At 41.0% G+C, this 18,835-nt stretch overlaps 1 protein-coding gene across 3 annotated transcripts in view; it reads right to left on the bottom strand.

Annotated features, from left to right (window-relative positions):
- Positions 1 to 16,572, bottom strand: part of STARD9 (StAR related lipid transfer domain containing 9) — a 113,432-nt gene extending 96,860 nt beyond the window's left edge. For all 3 annotated transcript variants that reach the window (XR_008465898.1, XM_054198160.1, XM_054198162.1), the window contains exons 1-2: positions 16,461 to 16,572; positions 2,177 to 2,246 (exon numbers count right to left, since the gene is read on the bottom strand). Coding sequence is in view for 2 of the 3 variants with exons in the window: in XM_054198160.1 (XP_054054135.1) it covers positions 2,177 to 2,246; positions 16,461 to 16,507 (117 nt within the window). In the remaining variant the exon portion in view is untranslated. The remainder of the gene's footprint in view (positions 1 to 2,176; positions 2,247 to 16,460) is intronic.
- Between the last annotated feature and the right edge of the window lie 2,263 nt (positions 16,573 to 18,835).

Raw genomic sequence — 18,835 nt, forward strand, 5'->3', positions numbered from 1 at the left:
TTTTTGACCTGATCTGTAACTTTATTGTAAACTTGACATTTGCAATAACATAAGCAGAAAAAAAGGGTGTGTTATAATTTGGTACCTAAACAAACCGCTTCACTAACAGTCCCAAAAACTAGGGGTGACCGTGCTTTTGCCTGATTACTGGGTAAAGGGTGCTGTAAGCACTGAACTCTGACACCAGCTGTGAGGCTTGCAGGGAAAATTAATTTACAGGCCCATCTGGCAGGTTTGTGGGTTTTTTTGTTTTTTTTTAAAAAACAAGAAAGTGCAAAGCAAAAGAGGACAGAAATAATTTTAAATCATCTTTGAAATAAAGAGGTTGCATGTATTTTAAACCCACATGATTCTAAAAGTTGTCACATTGAGCTAAGTACAACCAAGGTTTCCTTTAGGCAGAACTAACACCTCAACGAGCCTACTGATCATCTTCAATAATGATGTTTTCGTCATATTGCGATTCAGAGATTTATAGGCAATTACCTTTTCTCAGGTTTTCTACAGCAATAGGCAGGAGACAGCCTGGAGCACTGCCTTCCCATTGCAACACGTAAAAATAAAAAAATAAGAAGAATAAAAAAAATAACACCCCTCCACCTCAGGAAAAGCAGCCCCTGATCACAGAGGTGATGACCCTTCTGGTGAGAGGGGGTTTGTTTCGAACTACAAAGCGCCCCTACCCAGAGGCAACAATGTGAACATTAGCATATAAATATTAATTTGTACACTAACTTGGATTCACCAAAGGCTGTCTAACTTTAGTTTATGCATAAAGCAAACTCAACCCCCCCTTACAAAACTCACCAATTACGAAGCCTCACAAGAGAAAACATCCACAAGCCAGCCCTCGCATCTCCAAACAACCCTCCGCGGCCTGCTACGAGCAGTCCACCCCACTCCTGTGGTTTCCCCAGGCAGCCCACAGCTCCTCATTAAACAAATATAACATAATAAAAAAAAAAAAACAAACCAAACCCTCTAGGTCTAACCAGGCTCAGCTGGACCCAGTTAAGCAGCTACACGACTGAGGCCTCCACCTGCTGAGGGAGGTCCCCCCGTGGGGCAGGCAGCCCGGGAGGCCCAGGGCCCCACAGCCCTGCCTGTCACAAGCGTCTGTCTGAGAGCTTCATCACATCTGTAAGGAATTGGGGAAAATTATTCCAGAAATTAGCGAGTCTCAGACCCTGCAAATACAGCCTTTGGGAAGGAAAGATGAGGAAAATAAGCAACATTTTACATCCATGAGACCTCTCATACCATTTTTCCTCTCTTCTTTCTTTAGAAAAGAACACTTCTAGTCAAAACAAAAATTATGTATAATGGAAACCAGACAAATAGCTCTACTCTTCTAATTCCATTTTTGCCACTGCTTCTCTTCATAACCTAATAAATTCTTTCTCTTGAACCGACATCCAGAATAACTGGGTTGCTTGCAGATGTACAGAAAAAGGAGAGAAGAAATACAAAATGCATCTATCTCTTAGGACTCCCACAGTAATCGCAGTTATCCCACAGTGCATTTATTTGCCTTTCAAGCAGAAACATGTTTGACAAAAAATTTATTTACACCCATTCTATTAATTTAGTGAAGGACCGTATCAGCTTTAAGTAGTTCAAGACTCTAAACCAGAGGGCTGATTCCCATGCATCCTGGCTCCAGAGCTCTCAGAGAGGACGACAGCTACATTCAGTTTATTCTTATAGCTCTTGGTCTTCTACCAAGGCCTGAAGTGTAGCTGAACACATTTTGCTCCGTTTCATGCCAGTCAGTTGCAATCCGAGTCCAAATATGAGAAGAGACGAGACACAGGGAAAGAAACTATCCAGATGTTAGTAACATTAAGATAAGCACAAAATCCTAAACAATTTACTAACAGCTTTGAATGATGGCATGCAGCCAGAGTGCAGCAGCTTTGACAAGTACAGAAAATGCAGCTACATTTTATATGCCCTATCTAAAAAAAAAAAAAAAAAACCAACCCCAAAACCCACAACCCCAAACCAAAACAACACCCGCCACGCACACTTTTGCTGCATTTATTCTAGAGCTGTGCCAGTTTAAATTTCTCCCTTAAATATTTTTATTAGAATGATACAATAGCCAAGCAAACACAGAAAAGCATCAGGGCATCGGGATTCTTATATGAGAGAGAGAAGACAACAAAAAGCATACCTTTATATTTCTGACTTTTGCCACTTTGTCATCAACTTCTACAATCACTCTTCCTCCTTCTGCACTCTCTCTGGAAACAGAACACATTAAAAAATCCATTTAAAATATGAAGACACAGAAAGATGCACATCAAATTCATAAACCCCAGAAATTTGTGTTTACTTTGACAAATTGCAGATCAGAAAGAGCTATAAAACAGCTACTCATAAGACACTCTGTAACAGGTTGGAGCATTTGCAGAGCTTCAGCCAGGTATCTCTATAGTAAAAGAACAAAACAGGACTGCCGTCATTAAACAGTTTCCAAGAGCTTGTCCTAAATACTTGTTAGGATTTTATTTCAAATTAAGAGCTGTTGTTTTAAATTATGTTTACAAGGAAGTAGAGTGGAACATGGGTAGACTGGCTGTGCTTTGAGAAGTACAAATCCATGTCACAGACCTATTAGCCACAAGTGTTGTCAAGTCGTACCATCTGATTTTTACCACATAATCCAAAGTGTGTGTCGTAGTCCTCAAAAAAGTACTTTTTAGCAAAACAAAACTGTCCTGAAATGTAAATGGACAGGATTGTTCCACAAGTGCAACGAACCACACACTCATATATACTGCCTGTAAAAACTCCCACTGAACACAGCTATGATTAACTACTACAGAAAACTTCCACTTCCAAAGATGAGTCATATTAGACAAGAATGATAAAAGCATGAGGCCAAAGAAAAAAACAAACAAAACAAACAAGCCCAAAACCAATCAACAGTTTATTTCTGCGCTGAAAACATGAGAGCTACTTGTTAAGGATGCTCTTATTTATAGGTGCGTTTATTCACACCGCCCTCAATAATTATCATGGATTGTTTTATACATAGCAACATAGAAATGAGGAAGACAAGGTCAGCAGACTACTTATCTGACAGCAGAAAATAAATGAACAATTCGGTACTGAGAGGCTAAGAACAGAAGAAAGATGTTTTATCTTTTATATTTCTTCTATATTTTGCTTTGCAGTCTGATACTGACAAATCTTGTAAGCTACAACTTTACCAGAAAGTTTTATTTTGATGAAGTTTAATGCCTTTGTAAAGCTGGAAAAAATTGGTTTAGAAATAAAATAAATTTTGTCCATAGTGCAGTTTTAACACACTTTGTTTAAAATCAAGCTGAAGGCTCTTTCAGTCTTTATCCCATGTTTTCTTGTACACTCCACAACTGAATCCATTTCTTCCTGGACACCAGCTGAGGTCAGCAGACAGATTGTTGTGATTAAATGGGACAGAAGATCTTGCTCTCAGTTCCTACACCCGGGCTTCAACTGAGACTTGGACAACACTGAGCTCAATTTATCAAGGCAGTGCTCAACTGATGAGTTGACTTACGGGGATGGTGCATGCACAATTTGGTCAACACTAGAAAATATAAGCTCAGATGCACTCAGAGAAAGCAGATGCCTTAAGCCTTTTATCTACTGTGTTCTTATGAATCTTCACTGAGCATGTTAAAGAGTTTTAGTTGTTTAGAACTTGGGCAGAAATGGGTGGATTCAAATGGAGAATTCAAAAAAATGCATATCAGATTTCCAAATTTAAATCAGTTGGAAATTCAAATAAAAGGTCACCTTAAGTTGCTTTTAAATATTTTAAAACTTAATTTTCCCTTAACCTTATCTTCTGTAGCAGCTGAACTGTTCTGGACAAAGCCTAAAAATAATTTAAAATACCTAGCCCAAGGCAGGCAATCATGCATGGGAGATTTCTACCCAAACTGTTGAAATCTGGCAAAGCTCTTATTAGTTTTAAATGCTACGGTATTCTCATTGCAGACATAAGGCAACCTCAACAACAAGCACCTATAACAGTTAAATGAAACTCACTGCCTTCAGTCCACGTGCACTGTACACAATCCTATGAACAAATGGCTTTATGCTGTGGGTTCTCATCACCTGATGTTCTCCCAGGACACAGTCATTATTAAAGATTCAAGATAAAGAAGAAATTCCAAACATAAAACCTTTGAAGTACGAACATTCTTCAGATCTATGTAAGTTTATATACTTATGTCTATATACTTACATTAAAATAAATACAAAACCAGTAAGGTACAAACAACACAAAATCAAATTACCAGACCAGCTTTTACCATAGGGTAACATTCCTCACTATGCAGACAAAAAGCTCTATGCAGCAGTCAAGTAGCTTTGTTGAAGTCTCACACGACAAGAAAGCCACCAGCAAACAGGGATAGAACTAAAGCCTCCCCTTGCTCTGGGTGCAGATTCACAGCACACTTTATCTATCTTAGCTGCAGGCTGCTGCCGCAAGAGGCAATTTCTCTTCCCTGTTCCAACATCCCACATGTGTTCCCACTTCTTTTCTTGCATCTGATCTAGCAATAACACACCCATGCAATGACTCAGATCAGATGCGATCAGAAAACAAACACACCAAAACAAATAATCAGGGTGCCACAGGGCCAGCGAGACCTTCCAGAGCACAGTGGTCGCACGGTTGCTAAACCAAAGCAAGAACACGCGGTGGTGGGAATGGAGACCCCTCCCTTCTGCAGCAGCTTGAGAGCTGAGCATCAACAAAATTCGACCTGCAGCCATTCCCAGCCCTACAAGCCATAAGTTCAGCCTCCCTGTAAACACATACTTATTTCATTCTTCTTTTAGGTACAAACCAGAGAATGTTGGGAAAGAAAGCACAGTTTAATATATAAAGCCCTGGAGGCAGTGCAGACTCACAGCTGCTCTAGATGTTCTGACCTTAACTCCCGATTGCAAACACTACAAAAGCACTCTCAGCAAAACCCACGTTTGTCAGTACAGTCTTACACACACGTGCACCACAGTTTGCATTTGACTGAAAAAAGTCCGTCATCCTTAGGAATAGGTGCTCTGCTCCACTTCACAGATATGAAAGCTGTATTCCTCATATCAATAAAATCAATTCCAAAGTACACTTAACACATTTGACTTCTGCTGCTCAGAAATCACAGTGATCTTAACATTTAATTTTCCCATCCTCCTTTCTTCCCCACTTCTTGAAAAATCCACGATTTTTTCAAGAATTTTGGAAACTGCCTCTCTTCTTCTGAATTACTTCTTTACAGATAACTTGTTTTCATGCAAAGATAAAGCTGTAGAGAGACCTTTTAATGGTACATGTCCCAGGGAAGACTTGGATCTTCTCCAACCCAGAAAGTTTTAGAGAAATGCAGACCCAGCAACAGAACAGTGACACAAGTACAGAATGCAGCAGCAGGGCTGTCATGGGGAACTACAAGAGAGACCTGACAGAAGTGAAGCTGCTGTGGCAATCCAAAAGACAGGAGCAGCCCAAAGGAAAATCTCTTCATAACATTTGCTGTCCCTATGACAAATCATTTCTGCAGACAACATGTAAAGCTAATGCAGCCCCATAGGGACAACAGACACTCTGCAAGACCTGGAAGAATGAGCCAGTGGAAAAGAATCATGAGAGGATCAAGACCCCTGAGAGGTCCACCCACAGCTTGCTGGACCTCACTGACACATGTTCAGACACCGAGTACAGAAGTGTGAGTAGGTATGCGGAGCTGGAGGAAGGAGTAGGTGGAAAGAAAGGGGGCAGTTGTTTATTTTATCCATTATAAAATTTGCCCCACTTCTCCTCCACCCTCTCAAATAACAGCCAGGCACTTGGAGAACAAAGGAGCTGACTTTTAAAAGTTGCCTATTTATTTTAAAAACATGCACATACAGTAAAGCAAAAATATTGAAGTCATTAGCAGTAGTCATGTCATACAACAAAACAGCTTCTAAGAGTACAGACCACCAAATGCTCACCAAAGTAATCAAACATATTAAAGCCAATATATACCGCTCAAATACGTGAAAAATCTTAAATCATTTTTTAAAGAATTGAGCATGTGTCTACTCATATAAACTTTGAAAATAACCCTGCAATGTAATTGTTGCAAGTACTTATGCTTTCCTACTGATTCCCATCACCCAAGTTAACTGCAAAACCAATCTCAACCTGTACTGAGATGGAGACTCTGAAATGCAGTTTGGCAACAGTATCAATCCTTCCCCTCTTGCAGAGATTTTTACTGATCTGGACAATCGTGTCCATTCTGGTTTTTGGAACAATTCACTTTAATATTTTTTCTAGAAAAATGTAGTCTTCTGTGGCCTACTGTGATGGACACTGTCACACTCTGCTTACAAACACAACCAAAAGCACACCCGTAGCAAGCTCGGCAGGATGCATGCCAGCAGTCACTGCTGCTGTCTCCGTGACTCTGTCACTTACCATGATATGACCCATAGCCATGACAGTCTATAAGCAAGGTGTAACATTTACTAAACTACTTCCACTTGGACATGGGACATTTGTGCCATCTAATTGGCACCCCTATGTAATCACCATGCCAGCAGCTGCAGTATAACCCCTAGGAAAATCTAACTCAAGCTTTTTCTTGGTGAAAGTCGAAAGGTTTTAGGGAGAAACATTCAGGGAGTATTCAGATTTATCTTTTTCTTCCCATTAACAGTATATTGTAAAGTGTCTTTGCCTCCTTTTTATTGGTGTCCTCGGCAGAGGTATCTTTGAGGAGCCGCCATCTCTGCATCACCTGAGTGACTGACCTTGGCCACAGAAACAAAGAAAAAAAAAAATGCAAGGTGTATTTTCTATTATGTTACTCTTCAGAGAACACTGCCCCAGACAAAATGGGTTGAGGACACGTCTGTCATGAGATGAAGGGTGCAATGAGAATAACACTAGAAATCCATGCTGGTCCATCAGAAATTGTAGAGAAGAATGTCAAAGCCTTCAGCCATTAGAGCTTCTGCACTCTACTGACAAATTAAGGTACGTACAACCACAACTTTCCCAAACACAACATCGCTCCACGACACCAGCATGATCTGTATCCTTACTGCTATAAACTCTGAAAGTCAAGAGCTTTTAACAGTATGAACATCCTCACTTGGGCTAATGCAGATTTATTTTTTTTTTAAAAAAAAGGATCAATAATCAATAAATTTACCTAAACCTTGTTTTCAATGTTTTTCACTATTCAGTACTACCCGATACTATTTTGGGTATTTCTCTTTAAGTCATAATTTTTTTACTGTGTCTTGCAAAAAAGCAGTGCACACCCGGTTACCAATCCTCCTAACAAATTCAGAACAGATGTTTATAAATAACTTAAAAATCTATATTGACGCCAAGTACAGAGTTCACCAAGACAGCACGCTGCTATACTAGACACACTGCTCAAGTTATCCTTTCAAGGCTCCTCCTAGCTGCATAGAGCTTTCATTGGCTCTGATAATGGCTAACACAATCTGATAGTAAAAAATCAGCATTCCTAGTGATCACCATCATCCTCGTGTTTTCTCCCTATTCTTCTTTGCAAATATTACATAGCAACAACAGAAATAGGAATATTTAGTGCAGAGATAAATATGAGGCATCGTCAGTGCTCTTTTCAGATACAGGCCTGCTCAAACCGTTAAAGTCTTTACTTAATCTTACCAGACTTTTGATATACATATTCACGAGCTAGGAGAGGAAGCACAGGAGACAACCTCCTCCGGTCACAGTAAGCTCTGCAATCCTGTACAAGAGGGGTGTTCCTGTATGCACCATCTCTGAAGTCTTGTACTGCTGGAACAAGAGCCAGGCATCTTCCTTGAGCAATCCCAGGTCAGAAATACTCCTGATGATCCATCAGTGCCTTGAACAACTGTGGAATAATGCTGCTTTCTCTTTCATTCAGAGGCTTTGAGGGGAGGAGGGAAAGGGAGAGGGAAAAGTCTTTTCATCTCTCATACCACCAGCATTTAAGGAAGTATGAAATAAGGAGGGTTTAAAACAAAGCTACAGTCCAGTTTCATCCACCCTTGATTTTCCAACTGTTTACTGAGTAATGAGACAGTATAGTTCATGGACTTTTGTATCAAAGAAATTCTGTGCAAATGCCATGATTCCCATGCAAACCAGAATTTGGATACAGTGGTCAGTTTTCATTCCACCAGGACAGAACTTCAACCTGTGATCGTAGTTAAACAAACGATGTGACACTGAATGCTGTGATGCACTACTGTCTCATCCCTCTTGCTCTTTCATTGCATCAAAAGTGGCTCCTACAGTAAACCCTTAAATTGAAAAAAAAAAAAAAAAAAAAAAAAAAGGTGCAAAACTCCACTATTTTGTTTGAAATCTATGCTACAGACAGAAAGTGGCAGAAAAAAAAATAAAAGTGCACTGCTATTTAAAGTTCACATAAAGCTCAGTCTAAAGAAAAGTCAGACTAAAGAAAAGGAAATTGGGGAAACCCTACCCAGAACTTGCAGAAATTCTCTGTGCACAGTGGTGGTGTCTCACCATGCACTGCACAAAGGTCCCACAAGACTAGCATCCCAACTCTGCACCATTCCCCGGGGGCGATGGGCAGTGATCTCAATCCATGCAGTCATGTCATCTTACATTACTGCAACTTCTCTCAGATAGAGTATGTGGTCTTAGAGAATGAAACTGCCCAGCACAGACATGGCTCCAGTTAATTAATGACATTGTGCCCCATTTTTCTTTGCTACATACAAAAAATCTGATCCCTGCTTCAAAACATTCTGACACTCATGAAGTATTTTTAGGACTTGGGAGGAAACACATTCTATGAAAATGCAAAATATTAGTTAGAGGGCTTTCAAAAGCTTCTTTTGCTTTTGTTTTTTCAGGACATTCTTGTAGCTGCTTTTGCACAGGCAACAAGGGAAGCAAAAGAAGAGAAGACAGTCAGCCTCTTACTCTGGGAAGTAAACCACCAGTAGCCTGCATCTTGTGCTCCGGGCTTAAATGAGTACAGGCACAGCATGGTCACATAACACCAGCAAAAGCATGACCTTCTGTGGAATGGGTGGTGGTGGCCACTCAAGCCGTGCAGAGCCCTCCCCTTTATAAAAGCTAGAAAGTCTGCCCTTTACCAAAGTTAGAAAACTTGCTTCATGCAACTGCAAGAAGAATACATTTGGGAAAGGTTACGGGTGCAGTCCCTTATAAAAACACAGATGTGACTTATGAAAACCACCTGCTAATGCCAAGTACAGATACTAAGAGAAAAGAGCAGCCACCTCAATGATAGTTTACTAGAAACTTTAAATAGTAGACTAGGCAATGGAAAGTAGCTAATTTGAGAGAGAGGGGGGAAAAGATGTCAAGATAAACTTAACAATAGGCTAGGTTACAAAACAGGATACAGAAACGTTAAAATACATTTTTTGGGAAAGGATCTCCTTTATAAACATACAATTAGAATGTAAACTTTTTAAAAGAAATCCCATCTCTTCTGTGGAAAAAAAAAAGCTTGAAATCATGAGCAATGCATAACCAATGCAGTTTTTACACATTTTCAGACAGCAACTCTTGGAGGCCCATGAGAGCTCTTTCCCACCATCAGGTACCCAACCCCAAAACCCACAGTTTTTGGGACAGAGTTCAACTACCACCCTCTGAAAAAAGGGACTGTTGTGTAACAGAGAGACACTGAGGAACAACACTCACTCAGCTATCACAGCAGATGAAAGTTTGCCATTTCTCTAGGTGTGAGAGGAGATGACAGCACCAAGGTAGCAAGGAATATATATTCTAAAATATACAATTGAGCAGGGCAAAGAAATCAAGGTCAGGGTAGAAGAAAAACACTTCATTGCACTGTGTTCAATGGCCTGCCTTAGTCCAAACCTTAGAATAGCATAAGAAGTATCCAACAGTCCTAAGCAAGCCTAAAAGGTGTTTTCTGCTCTTGCCTGTTACCTGTTTTTTTTCCTGTATTTATACCTTTTCTTTTCACAGAGACATTCTGATCCCTTTGAAATCTAAGACAATTTTGTCATTTTCTTCAAAGAAAGCAGTATTTTGTCTCGAATTTGAAAACTACATCCCTATGGAACACACGTTTAAAATCTATAAAACCAAATTATACTACATCTATATTCCGGGGAATTTTTGAATGTAATATATTTCTTGTGATAATGTAAAATATATGCAGATTTCTAAGGAAGTTACGTCCAATTACATCCAGTAAAGCAGTTAACACAGATGATAGCAATATTCCATTAACAGAGAACTCATTTATCCAACACACACTTGGGTCACAGAGTAAAGTGTGAGTTAGCTCAAGAAAAGTACCAAATAGAAAAAATCCTCACATCTACCTTTAGAAATATAAAGGAAAAGAAACATTCTCCCCTTGCAAATACTGTGTTGGGTTTTTTAAATACACTTACTTCAAATACACTTACTTTTCAAACACTATTCAAAAAGCACAGAAAAGCTAACTTAAGTAGAAGTTGTAAACAAAAATAAACTGTATGAATTACTAATGATGCCAGTACCTTGCGTCATCATACACTCGCATGAAGTACATTTGAAGAAGCGTATCACAACAGTTTGAATAAAGTAAGGTCACGTGGGCTTTTTTTGCTTTGTTTGTTTTTGTTTTAAATATAATTGGAAAAGCTTTTGAAATGTTAACCTAAACGTCAATGGCTATCCTTCCCCAGAATACATTCCTCTTAACAGTGGCATTGTGAAGTTTTAAGACGGAGAAACAACAACTGAACAGGGCTGGTTCAAAGAGTGCTTAAAAAAGGCAGCACTAAGCAACTAGTGAAGAATAAACATTTTAAAAGGAATATGCTTGAATAAGTAAAACAATCACAGTTGCTTTGGTGGGGGTAAGAGGGAGAACAATAGCCTCCAATCTGCCGTTGCTTTAATTTTACTTCGATACAGCATTTAACATCTGTTATGCATAAGATTCAAGGAATGTTTTCTACAAGAGTTGCTACAAGTTATCACTCTTGTCAGCAGTAGGCAATATTGCTCTATCTTAAGTTCTTGTGGTTATATGCAAGCATGCAAAATAGCTAATAGCATGGTCTATAAAACAGCAACAAGTCTTACAAAATAATCCTTCCTTGTACTTACCACAGTGTGATTAGGAAGAACAAAGGAGGGGGACCACAGCACGGAGACTATTTAACAAAGCTGATCTCGCAGCAGATTAATAAAGGCGTACCCAGCCCAAACCAACAGTGATTTACTTTTCATAATTTCCAGAATGATTTTTAAATTAATTTTATTTTTCCATAACTTCTCCATTAACTTTCACTTTCAATAGAAATTAAATTTTACGTGTTTACGTCATAATGCACTGATCAGCTGAGCTCCTCTGTTACCCACTCCCTGCCACTATGCTCAACACACTGCCCAGGTTCGCCTGACACACCAGGCATGTTTCTGCAAACTGTAAGTGAGAAACTTTCCGTACTACTGGAGACAATTCCCTCCCAGCCTTGGACTTGGTCACATCCATCACCCCTGTCCTTAGGAGCTCAAACTTAACTCTCCCACCTGCTGCACCCCAGGAAGGCCATTAGAAGGGCAGCAGTAATGAGGAAAACAACCGCTGAGCTCAGACCGTGGTAGCAAACACCTGCACAGCTGTGAGCGCAGTTCCTCTTTGCTGCTTGGAACTACATAGGCGTTTCTTTGACGCTCTCATTTGCCAGAGTGTGGAGGACAGGCTCAGGGACTCCTGAGGAGATTGGGAAACAGACAGCTGGCCAGGAGGCTTCAAGCTACATCTTGGAAAGCAGGCAAAGCAGAAAAAGGCTGAGGGCGGTTTTTGGGTTAATTAATCTGTTTAGCAACTCTTCCAGGTGACATGTCTACAAGGTTCACAGAGGATGGGAGAGTTAATTTGTGAGTTATTAAAGACACCAGAAAAGACCCTTTCAAATAAGAGTTCCTTGCCAGTCCCTCCTTTTCCAGGCCACAGAGGCAACTGAAAAGCAGAAAGGATATTTTCAACAGCAGAATATGTCTTCTGTTTTAGTGGGTCCTGCACAAGTATCTCCCAAACTTCAGGGCCCAGCAAAGTACTTTAAACTCTCAAAAAGCATCACAGGGCAACTTGCATGCCCTAGTGCCAAGTTTTTAACTACCACCACTATAATTTTACAATTCAATTAAACAAACTTGCTGTGAATGATTTTACCCAGGCCTCAATCCACAATCCGTGAAGGAATGCAATGTCTTCTAGTCACTGGCACATGCTAAAAAGAGAATGCTATAGTAATGCATGAGGCTTTTCATTGTGGTGTAGAGCTCTGTTTTTTAAAATCCCTCTTTCCCATCTTTAAGACTACTCAGGTAGTGGCTCTCAAGCTACACTGTCACAAGGGAATACGTCCTGGGTATGCACGAGTGAACTGAGACAGCTGGATGCAGAGCAGAAGCTGCAGAAGTGGATCGTGGAAGAAAAGGCACAAGGCAGCTGTGCTCCATCCTGGCCCCAACCATACTGTCCTGGAAACAATGATGGCTCCCCTCCCAGGGGGGCTCCCGTGCACAAACACAGCCCCCCCTTCCTCCTCTCATACAACACAGGGGTGAGATCCACCGTCAGAGCAATCAGCAGCCACAACCAGGCACTAGAATTGTCTTGGGATACCACAGGGACAAACATTTTTGAATCCAGCAGCATATAAAAACTGGCATCGGTTTCTGCTGGCCCACATAAGTGGTAAAAGCACATGCCAAACGCTGCAGGTGTTTCTGCAGCATACAAACAGCTAACATGGCTTTAAGTGAGCTACCCAGGTGCAAGGAGAGCCCTAGATGCAGCACTGAAATGCTTGAAGGGTAATGTACCCTCTTTCTCAGCCAGTCGCACTATTTCCAGGTCTGGAGGGCCAGATCTGCTATCACAGCACCACACTGCAGCCCGCGGTGTTGGCGTACTCCACGGCAGACATCAAGAAAGAAAAAGAAACAACATTCCTAGTTCACATAGTTACGTGCTAGCATTGAAAGTGTTTCCATCAACAGCGTCTGAATGACAGCCAAAAATAACATTACACTTTCCTTACAAAAGTCTAATATCTAATAGACCAAGCATTAAGATGACCGGAAATAAACCATAAAGGGATTTCATCAGTTCCTGGCTCCTATTTAATACCTGATTATTACCTATCGCTGTAGTCAATTTATAGCACCCATTCAAGCTTCTATATTTCATACTGAGGGGGAAATGTATTTACACAGAACAAGTATCCATGTAACCACAAAGTAATAAATCTTTTTTAGTATGTATTATAGTAAATGTGTAATAAAGACTTTTTTAAAGCAATGTCACTCCAGGGAACACACATCTGAGGTAATTTACTGCCCGGACAATGTTTTGGTGGGAAAAAAAAAAATCATTTAGTCTGTTCCAGAATGACTGATGGCATTATGAAGAACATTGGCTACAAGCTATTTAAAGTTTAGGCAAGGGAAAAATTTCTGCATTCTGTATAACTGTACTCACTTTATAACTATCAGGGATTATTTGTGCATAGGAGCTCGCTGTCAAAGAATGCATTGTGATGGGCGCCGAACAGGCACAGAACAAAAAGACCACTCTTTGCCTTATGCTAAATAACGCGTAGCAGATGTGATTAATATGGTTTATAAAAAAATGGAAACTTTAAACAGAAAGAAGGATTTTATGAACTTCTGTATTAACATCTTTTAACATCTGAATATTCTGTAAATTTTAAGATGCAAATCCAACATTCATCTGCCATTGTAAATTAAATGAAAAGAAGCAATAAGCAAGTAAAGTTTGTATGGTAGTCTAGAAACAACCAACTAACCCTCTAGTTCTAACCTTTGCCTGCAACTTTACAATTTTGGGGACTCTTAAAAAGCAAAGCTTAATATTTTTGGCTGGAACTGCAATTGTACACATTACAATACTTCAATCCAGTTGAATTGAAATTTTTCTGCAGAAAGTTTTTCTTTTCAAAGCACCTGAGAGATCCCAGGAGCTCTGGCAGCATGGGTACCTGTTGGAGGCAATCACAGGGTGTGCGTATAGAGAGGGCGAGAGGTTTGTGTGACCACAACATGGAAGTGGTACAAGAAGCTGGAATAGAAAGAGCAGGCCTTTATCCTCACTGAGAGCTTTAGTCCTATCAATGCTTATCAAGGTTACTTTAAGCCTTCATATATTTGGTATTTGCCCCGAAGTCGTTACATTTGGACAATATTGGTCAAGGCTAGAAAGCAAGTTCTCACGTCAGAGCCTTCACAGAGAATATCCTGTCACTTCCCCTTACCATTTATGAAATACAAGAATCCATCTTGAAATGCTTTTGCTGACCTCAGCTGTGGCAACACAGCACAAGGAACAAATGGCCTACTGCCTTTGGGGTCAAATACAAGACTGGTCTCTGCCTCCCCATCTCATCACTTACGCTGCCACGGGTTGAGCAGGTGGAAATTACTTAAGTCTCTTCCCGCACAACCCCTTGGGTTTCCACTCTCACCTTCATACAAACATTTCTACTTCAGCACCAGATTAGCTTCTCCCACATGCAGGAGGCTGTCCACCTTTTTGATCCTACTCTCCAAACTACATTCCCTACCAAATAGCTGGCCCACGCCGACTATATCAAAGGTTTTCCTGTTTATCACACCTTATCTGACAGAGTTACAGGTGCTGTTTAATGCTATCATGATATATGCACTGTTATGGACTATTTAATGATACCCATCGGGGAAAAAACATTAAGACAGACGTGGTGCAAAGCTCCTCACCAAGGAGGGTCTGGTGAGAAGGAAGATTACACTCCTGCCAATTCAGTCTTGGGCCTCTCTTCCCCAACTGCTAAGAAACACTCATTTTAACTTATGTCTACAGGAGACCCTACTAAGTCCACTATGTAATTGCAAATAGGCAGCCAAATGCTATTGTGGGAGAAACAAATATGTCATTGACTGCACAATGAAATACATCACCAAGTCAGGCTTTTAAATACTTTCAGTCTCCAGGGAACTCCACAAGACTGAAGCAAAAGGGTCCTGTGGTATCATTACCAAATTGTCATTTAATGTTCATACTTAGCACTTGAATACTGCTTTTTATTTATAGAGAGTATAATGGCAATTTCTTTAACCAGTAAACGCTAAGAATGACTAACAATACGGAAGAGAATAAAAACCAAATAGTTTCTCCAACACTAAAGTAAACACTAAGCAATGAAAGATTAATCTTGGCTTACTTCAGTGCTGCAACTCTTCTTACAATATGCCAGTATGTATTAAAATCTGTTCTATTCATAGCTGTACAACAGATCAGAACTATATTATCCAAAGATGGTTTCAGATTAAATTATGGACAGGGTATTGTTTAAATCAGTTAGCTTTGAGTTAAAGGTAAAATATATCAAAAGCCTGTAAATTACTTTCCACCTTTCCCTTTTCTATTAAGACTATCAGGTTTGGTTTGGGTTTCTATTTTATTCAACACACTCTGGTATCTTTTATTGAAAAAAAAAAAATCCATAGACAAATAAGAACTTAAGAGTACAAAATGTAAATAGTATGGTATACTGCTGGCTAAATGACTAGGCTAATTTTCTGTCTGGGCAACTCTTCAAGAATAATTTTCTCTACTAAATGAAAGAGTTATTTATCACAGAAGTAAACGCAGTTGGAAGACAACGCAAGGGACTGGTGCTAAACAGAAAGTCAGCATCAAATCAAAGACTGTCCCTCAGAGCTCATACCACATTTCAAACCATTTCTGCCTGAACTGCCGTAGCATTTCTCAAACAGGAGAAGTAGATTACCAGCCACTGAAATTTTGGCTGCTTGCTTTTTCTCTTTGCTTTCCTCTCCGAATTTCCAAAGTCTGCAAGGTTTTAGTTGTGTATTATATTCAAACAACACCAGAGCATTTGTGCTACGGCATCTTCTTGTTTGTGGGAGTTGTCTTCAAGCCCCCTCATTGAGCTTTTGGGATTTCTATTGGAGCCAAGCAAGCCGGGGAAGGAGCGGAGCTGAGCCACAATGGGAATATCCGGCTCTGCCTCCCGCTGGAAAAACCAGCGACAACAGAAGGGGAAGGGACGATTCCCTGACACTGGGTGACAACTGTCCTATTTTGGGGAGCTCAGGAAGAGGGAAGTTCAGCCTAACAGCTCCAGCGGGTGACTTTTCCGAGAAAACTTCCCAAGCCATGCAGTGACCCGGAGACAGGAGTCCCGCCGCTCCTCCCGCCTTACCCCGAAGCTCTCCAGCGCCTGCTGTCCCTCCCTCAGCCCCAGCTAAGCCCCCCCCGCAGCGGCGACCCTCTCCCCGTCCCCGCTGACGGGACCAGCGGCACCCCATCACCCCTGCCAGCCGCCCCGCGGCGACCGGCACCTCCCCGTCCGTCCCATCCGTCCGTCCGTCCCCTCACCTTTTGCTCAGAGGCCGGACCCGCACGGCCACCTTGACGTTCGCCATGGCTCGCCTTCACGCCCAGCAGCCCCGGCCCCGCATCGCGGCGGCCCAGCGCCCGGGGAGGGGACGGGGAGGGGACGGGGAGGGAGGAGCGGAGCCGCCCCGGAGGGGAGGGGGGGAGGGCGGGAAGACCCGGACAGCCGCTGCGGGGGCGGGAGGGAGGAAGGGAGGGAAGGAAGGAAACCTCCCTCGGCGGAGAGGGGGGGCTTCGGGGAGAGGCCGGATGGCGACCGTGCGGTGAGGCGGGCGCTGCCGTGGGGACACTCGCTGAGGGACAGCCCCCCGCCCCGCCCCCCAAGCCAAGGGAAAACAACTGGGTTTCAGAAGTAAAAAACTTGTCAGTTTTATAATCCCAATCGCGTTTCTTCTCCGAGTAACGTGCCGGCGCCCAGAAAACCAGCCCTGTTTAAAGTGCGATGCGCTCCACGTTTAATTAATTTGACAGTAATTGAAGGAAGGTAAGTACCCCTTCCTCACTAACCTAAAGGAAAGCTCTCAAGTGTTTAAAATTCCTTTGAAAACCTCCAGTCTTTAGGAGGCTTGTGTTTATTGTGTAAAATTAAACTTTGAAACTTCCAAAGAACTGTAATTGAAATCAATGCAAAACTTCGATGAAGGTTTTGCACTCGGAGTAATATAAAAACCACCAAAAGTTTTTTTAAAAAATTGCTTTTAGAATATTGTCCCTGTCAGCTACTGCCGTTGCTGTGAAGCCTGTGAAGATGTGAGAGCAAGCAGCGTTGGCTGCCCACGTAAACAAGATGCCAGGCTCAAGACACAATTCCTGTTTTTTTGCCAATGTCATTGCTCATTTTTAACTGGAATTTTCTTGTTTTGCATTTCAATATATGAGAAACTGAGCTGTATCTGAATATCATATACGAGCCTTTTACAGTCCATTTAAACAACTTTTGTTTAAACTGCCTTTTAACTGTACTATTTATTTGTACTTTAAGTATAGTTCTCCTCATGAGACAATTTGCCTTAAGCTCCAGAAACATTAAATCTAAATAAAAGAGATACCACAATACAGAAACCTTCCAGAGTGAAGTATGGGATGGGTCCCTTGGACCCACCACAGAGCTACTAAAATTAATACCTACAAGCTGTGAATCACTGTTTACTTCAACAGATTTATCCCTTTAATCATACTAAAGAATGAATTGGTACATCAGTGGCAAATGGTATTAGCTAAACCCATTGCCACAGTCAACCCCCAATAATTGATACAGTGAAAGAAAAAAAATATGCTGGATTCTTTGGGATATGGCAAAAACACATATTTGTCTTCACTTCAAGGAATTATAACAAACAAACTAACTAGAAATGTTTTCATCCTACTTCTGGAAGCATTAAATTACAACAGCTTTAATTTGCCTGACTTAAATCATCCCTGTAAGAGAATGAGAGAGAGGTTAAGCCTGTGATAGATGCACAGGACGATGATTCCAGAAGCCTGGATTCTGTTTCTGCCTGTTTCACAGAATGTGCAAAGCATTTTCAGTAAAAATGCCAGCTCCTCTGCAATTGTGTGGAAGACCTTCGTTTCCACATCTGAAATGACAGTGATGGGGGACTTTGGACTCAAATCCTGCAAGGACATATAGCAAGTGCTCACACAAAGATTCCATTCGAGTTTATGGGACTCGAACACTGTTTTATATTCCCAGATCCTATCTCTTGACGTTCTGCTTGAGTTAATCCAAATTGTTTCTATCCTCTTAACTAGCAGCAGAGAGGAACATCATCTACGCTGACATAGTATACTAGAGAATTGTTAAACTGTACACCTTGTCATCACACTCAGAATGATGTGGTCTACAAATATTAAAATGGGTTTCTCAGAAAATTTCAAATATAGAGTAGACCAATTACAAGTCAGTCAGACCAGAGCGTGCTCAACAGAGAACCAAAGATTTCTTCCTTAATTCAAGTTTTTATGCAAGAATCTCATAAACTACAGTGAAATGTGTGGTACCGAGCCACCTAGTGGTTACTTTCAAAAAATAAAGGACTCATTTTCAGAAATTGAAATCAACAGGTTGGATATGTGAAGAATTCAGATAACATAAACAATACAACAGTAGAAAGGAATACATCTGCACCACTTCCAGTTTGCTCTGTATCCTGAATACAAAACCGGACATCCTGCAAAGACAACCAACCGTCCTGGTTTACAGATGTCCTGCCACTGACATTTTACCAACAGGTCTTTCCATGACATAAAAGTAGCTAAGCTTGCAAAGTGGAACTATCAGTGCTTTTGCTAAATTGTCAGTCATACTCATGGAACATGAGTTTTATCCTAAGGGGGGCGGGGGCACTGAAGGT

The sequence above is a fragment of the Rissa tridactyla genome, chromosome 4, assembly GCF_028500815.1.
Source record: "Rissa tridactyla isolate bRisTri1 chromosome 4, bRisTri1.patW.cur.20221130, whole genome shotgun sequence".
NCBI classification, from domain to species: domain Eukaryota; kingdom Metazoa; phylum Chordata; class Aves; order Charadriiformes; family Laridae; genus Rissa; species Rissa tridactyla.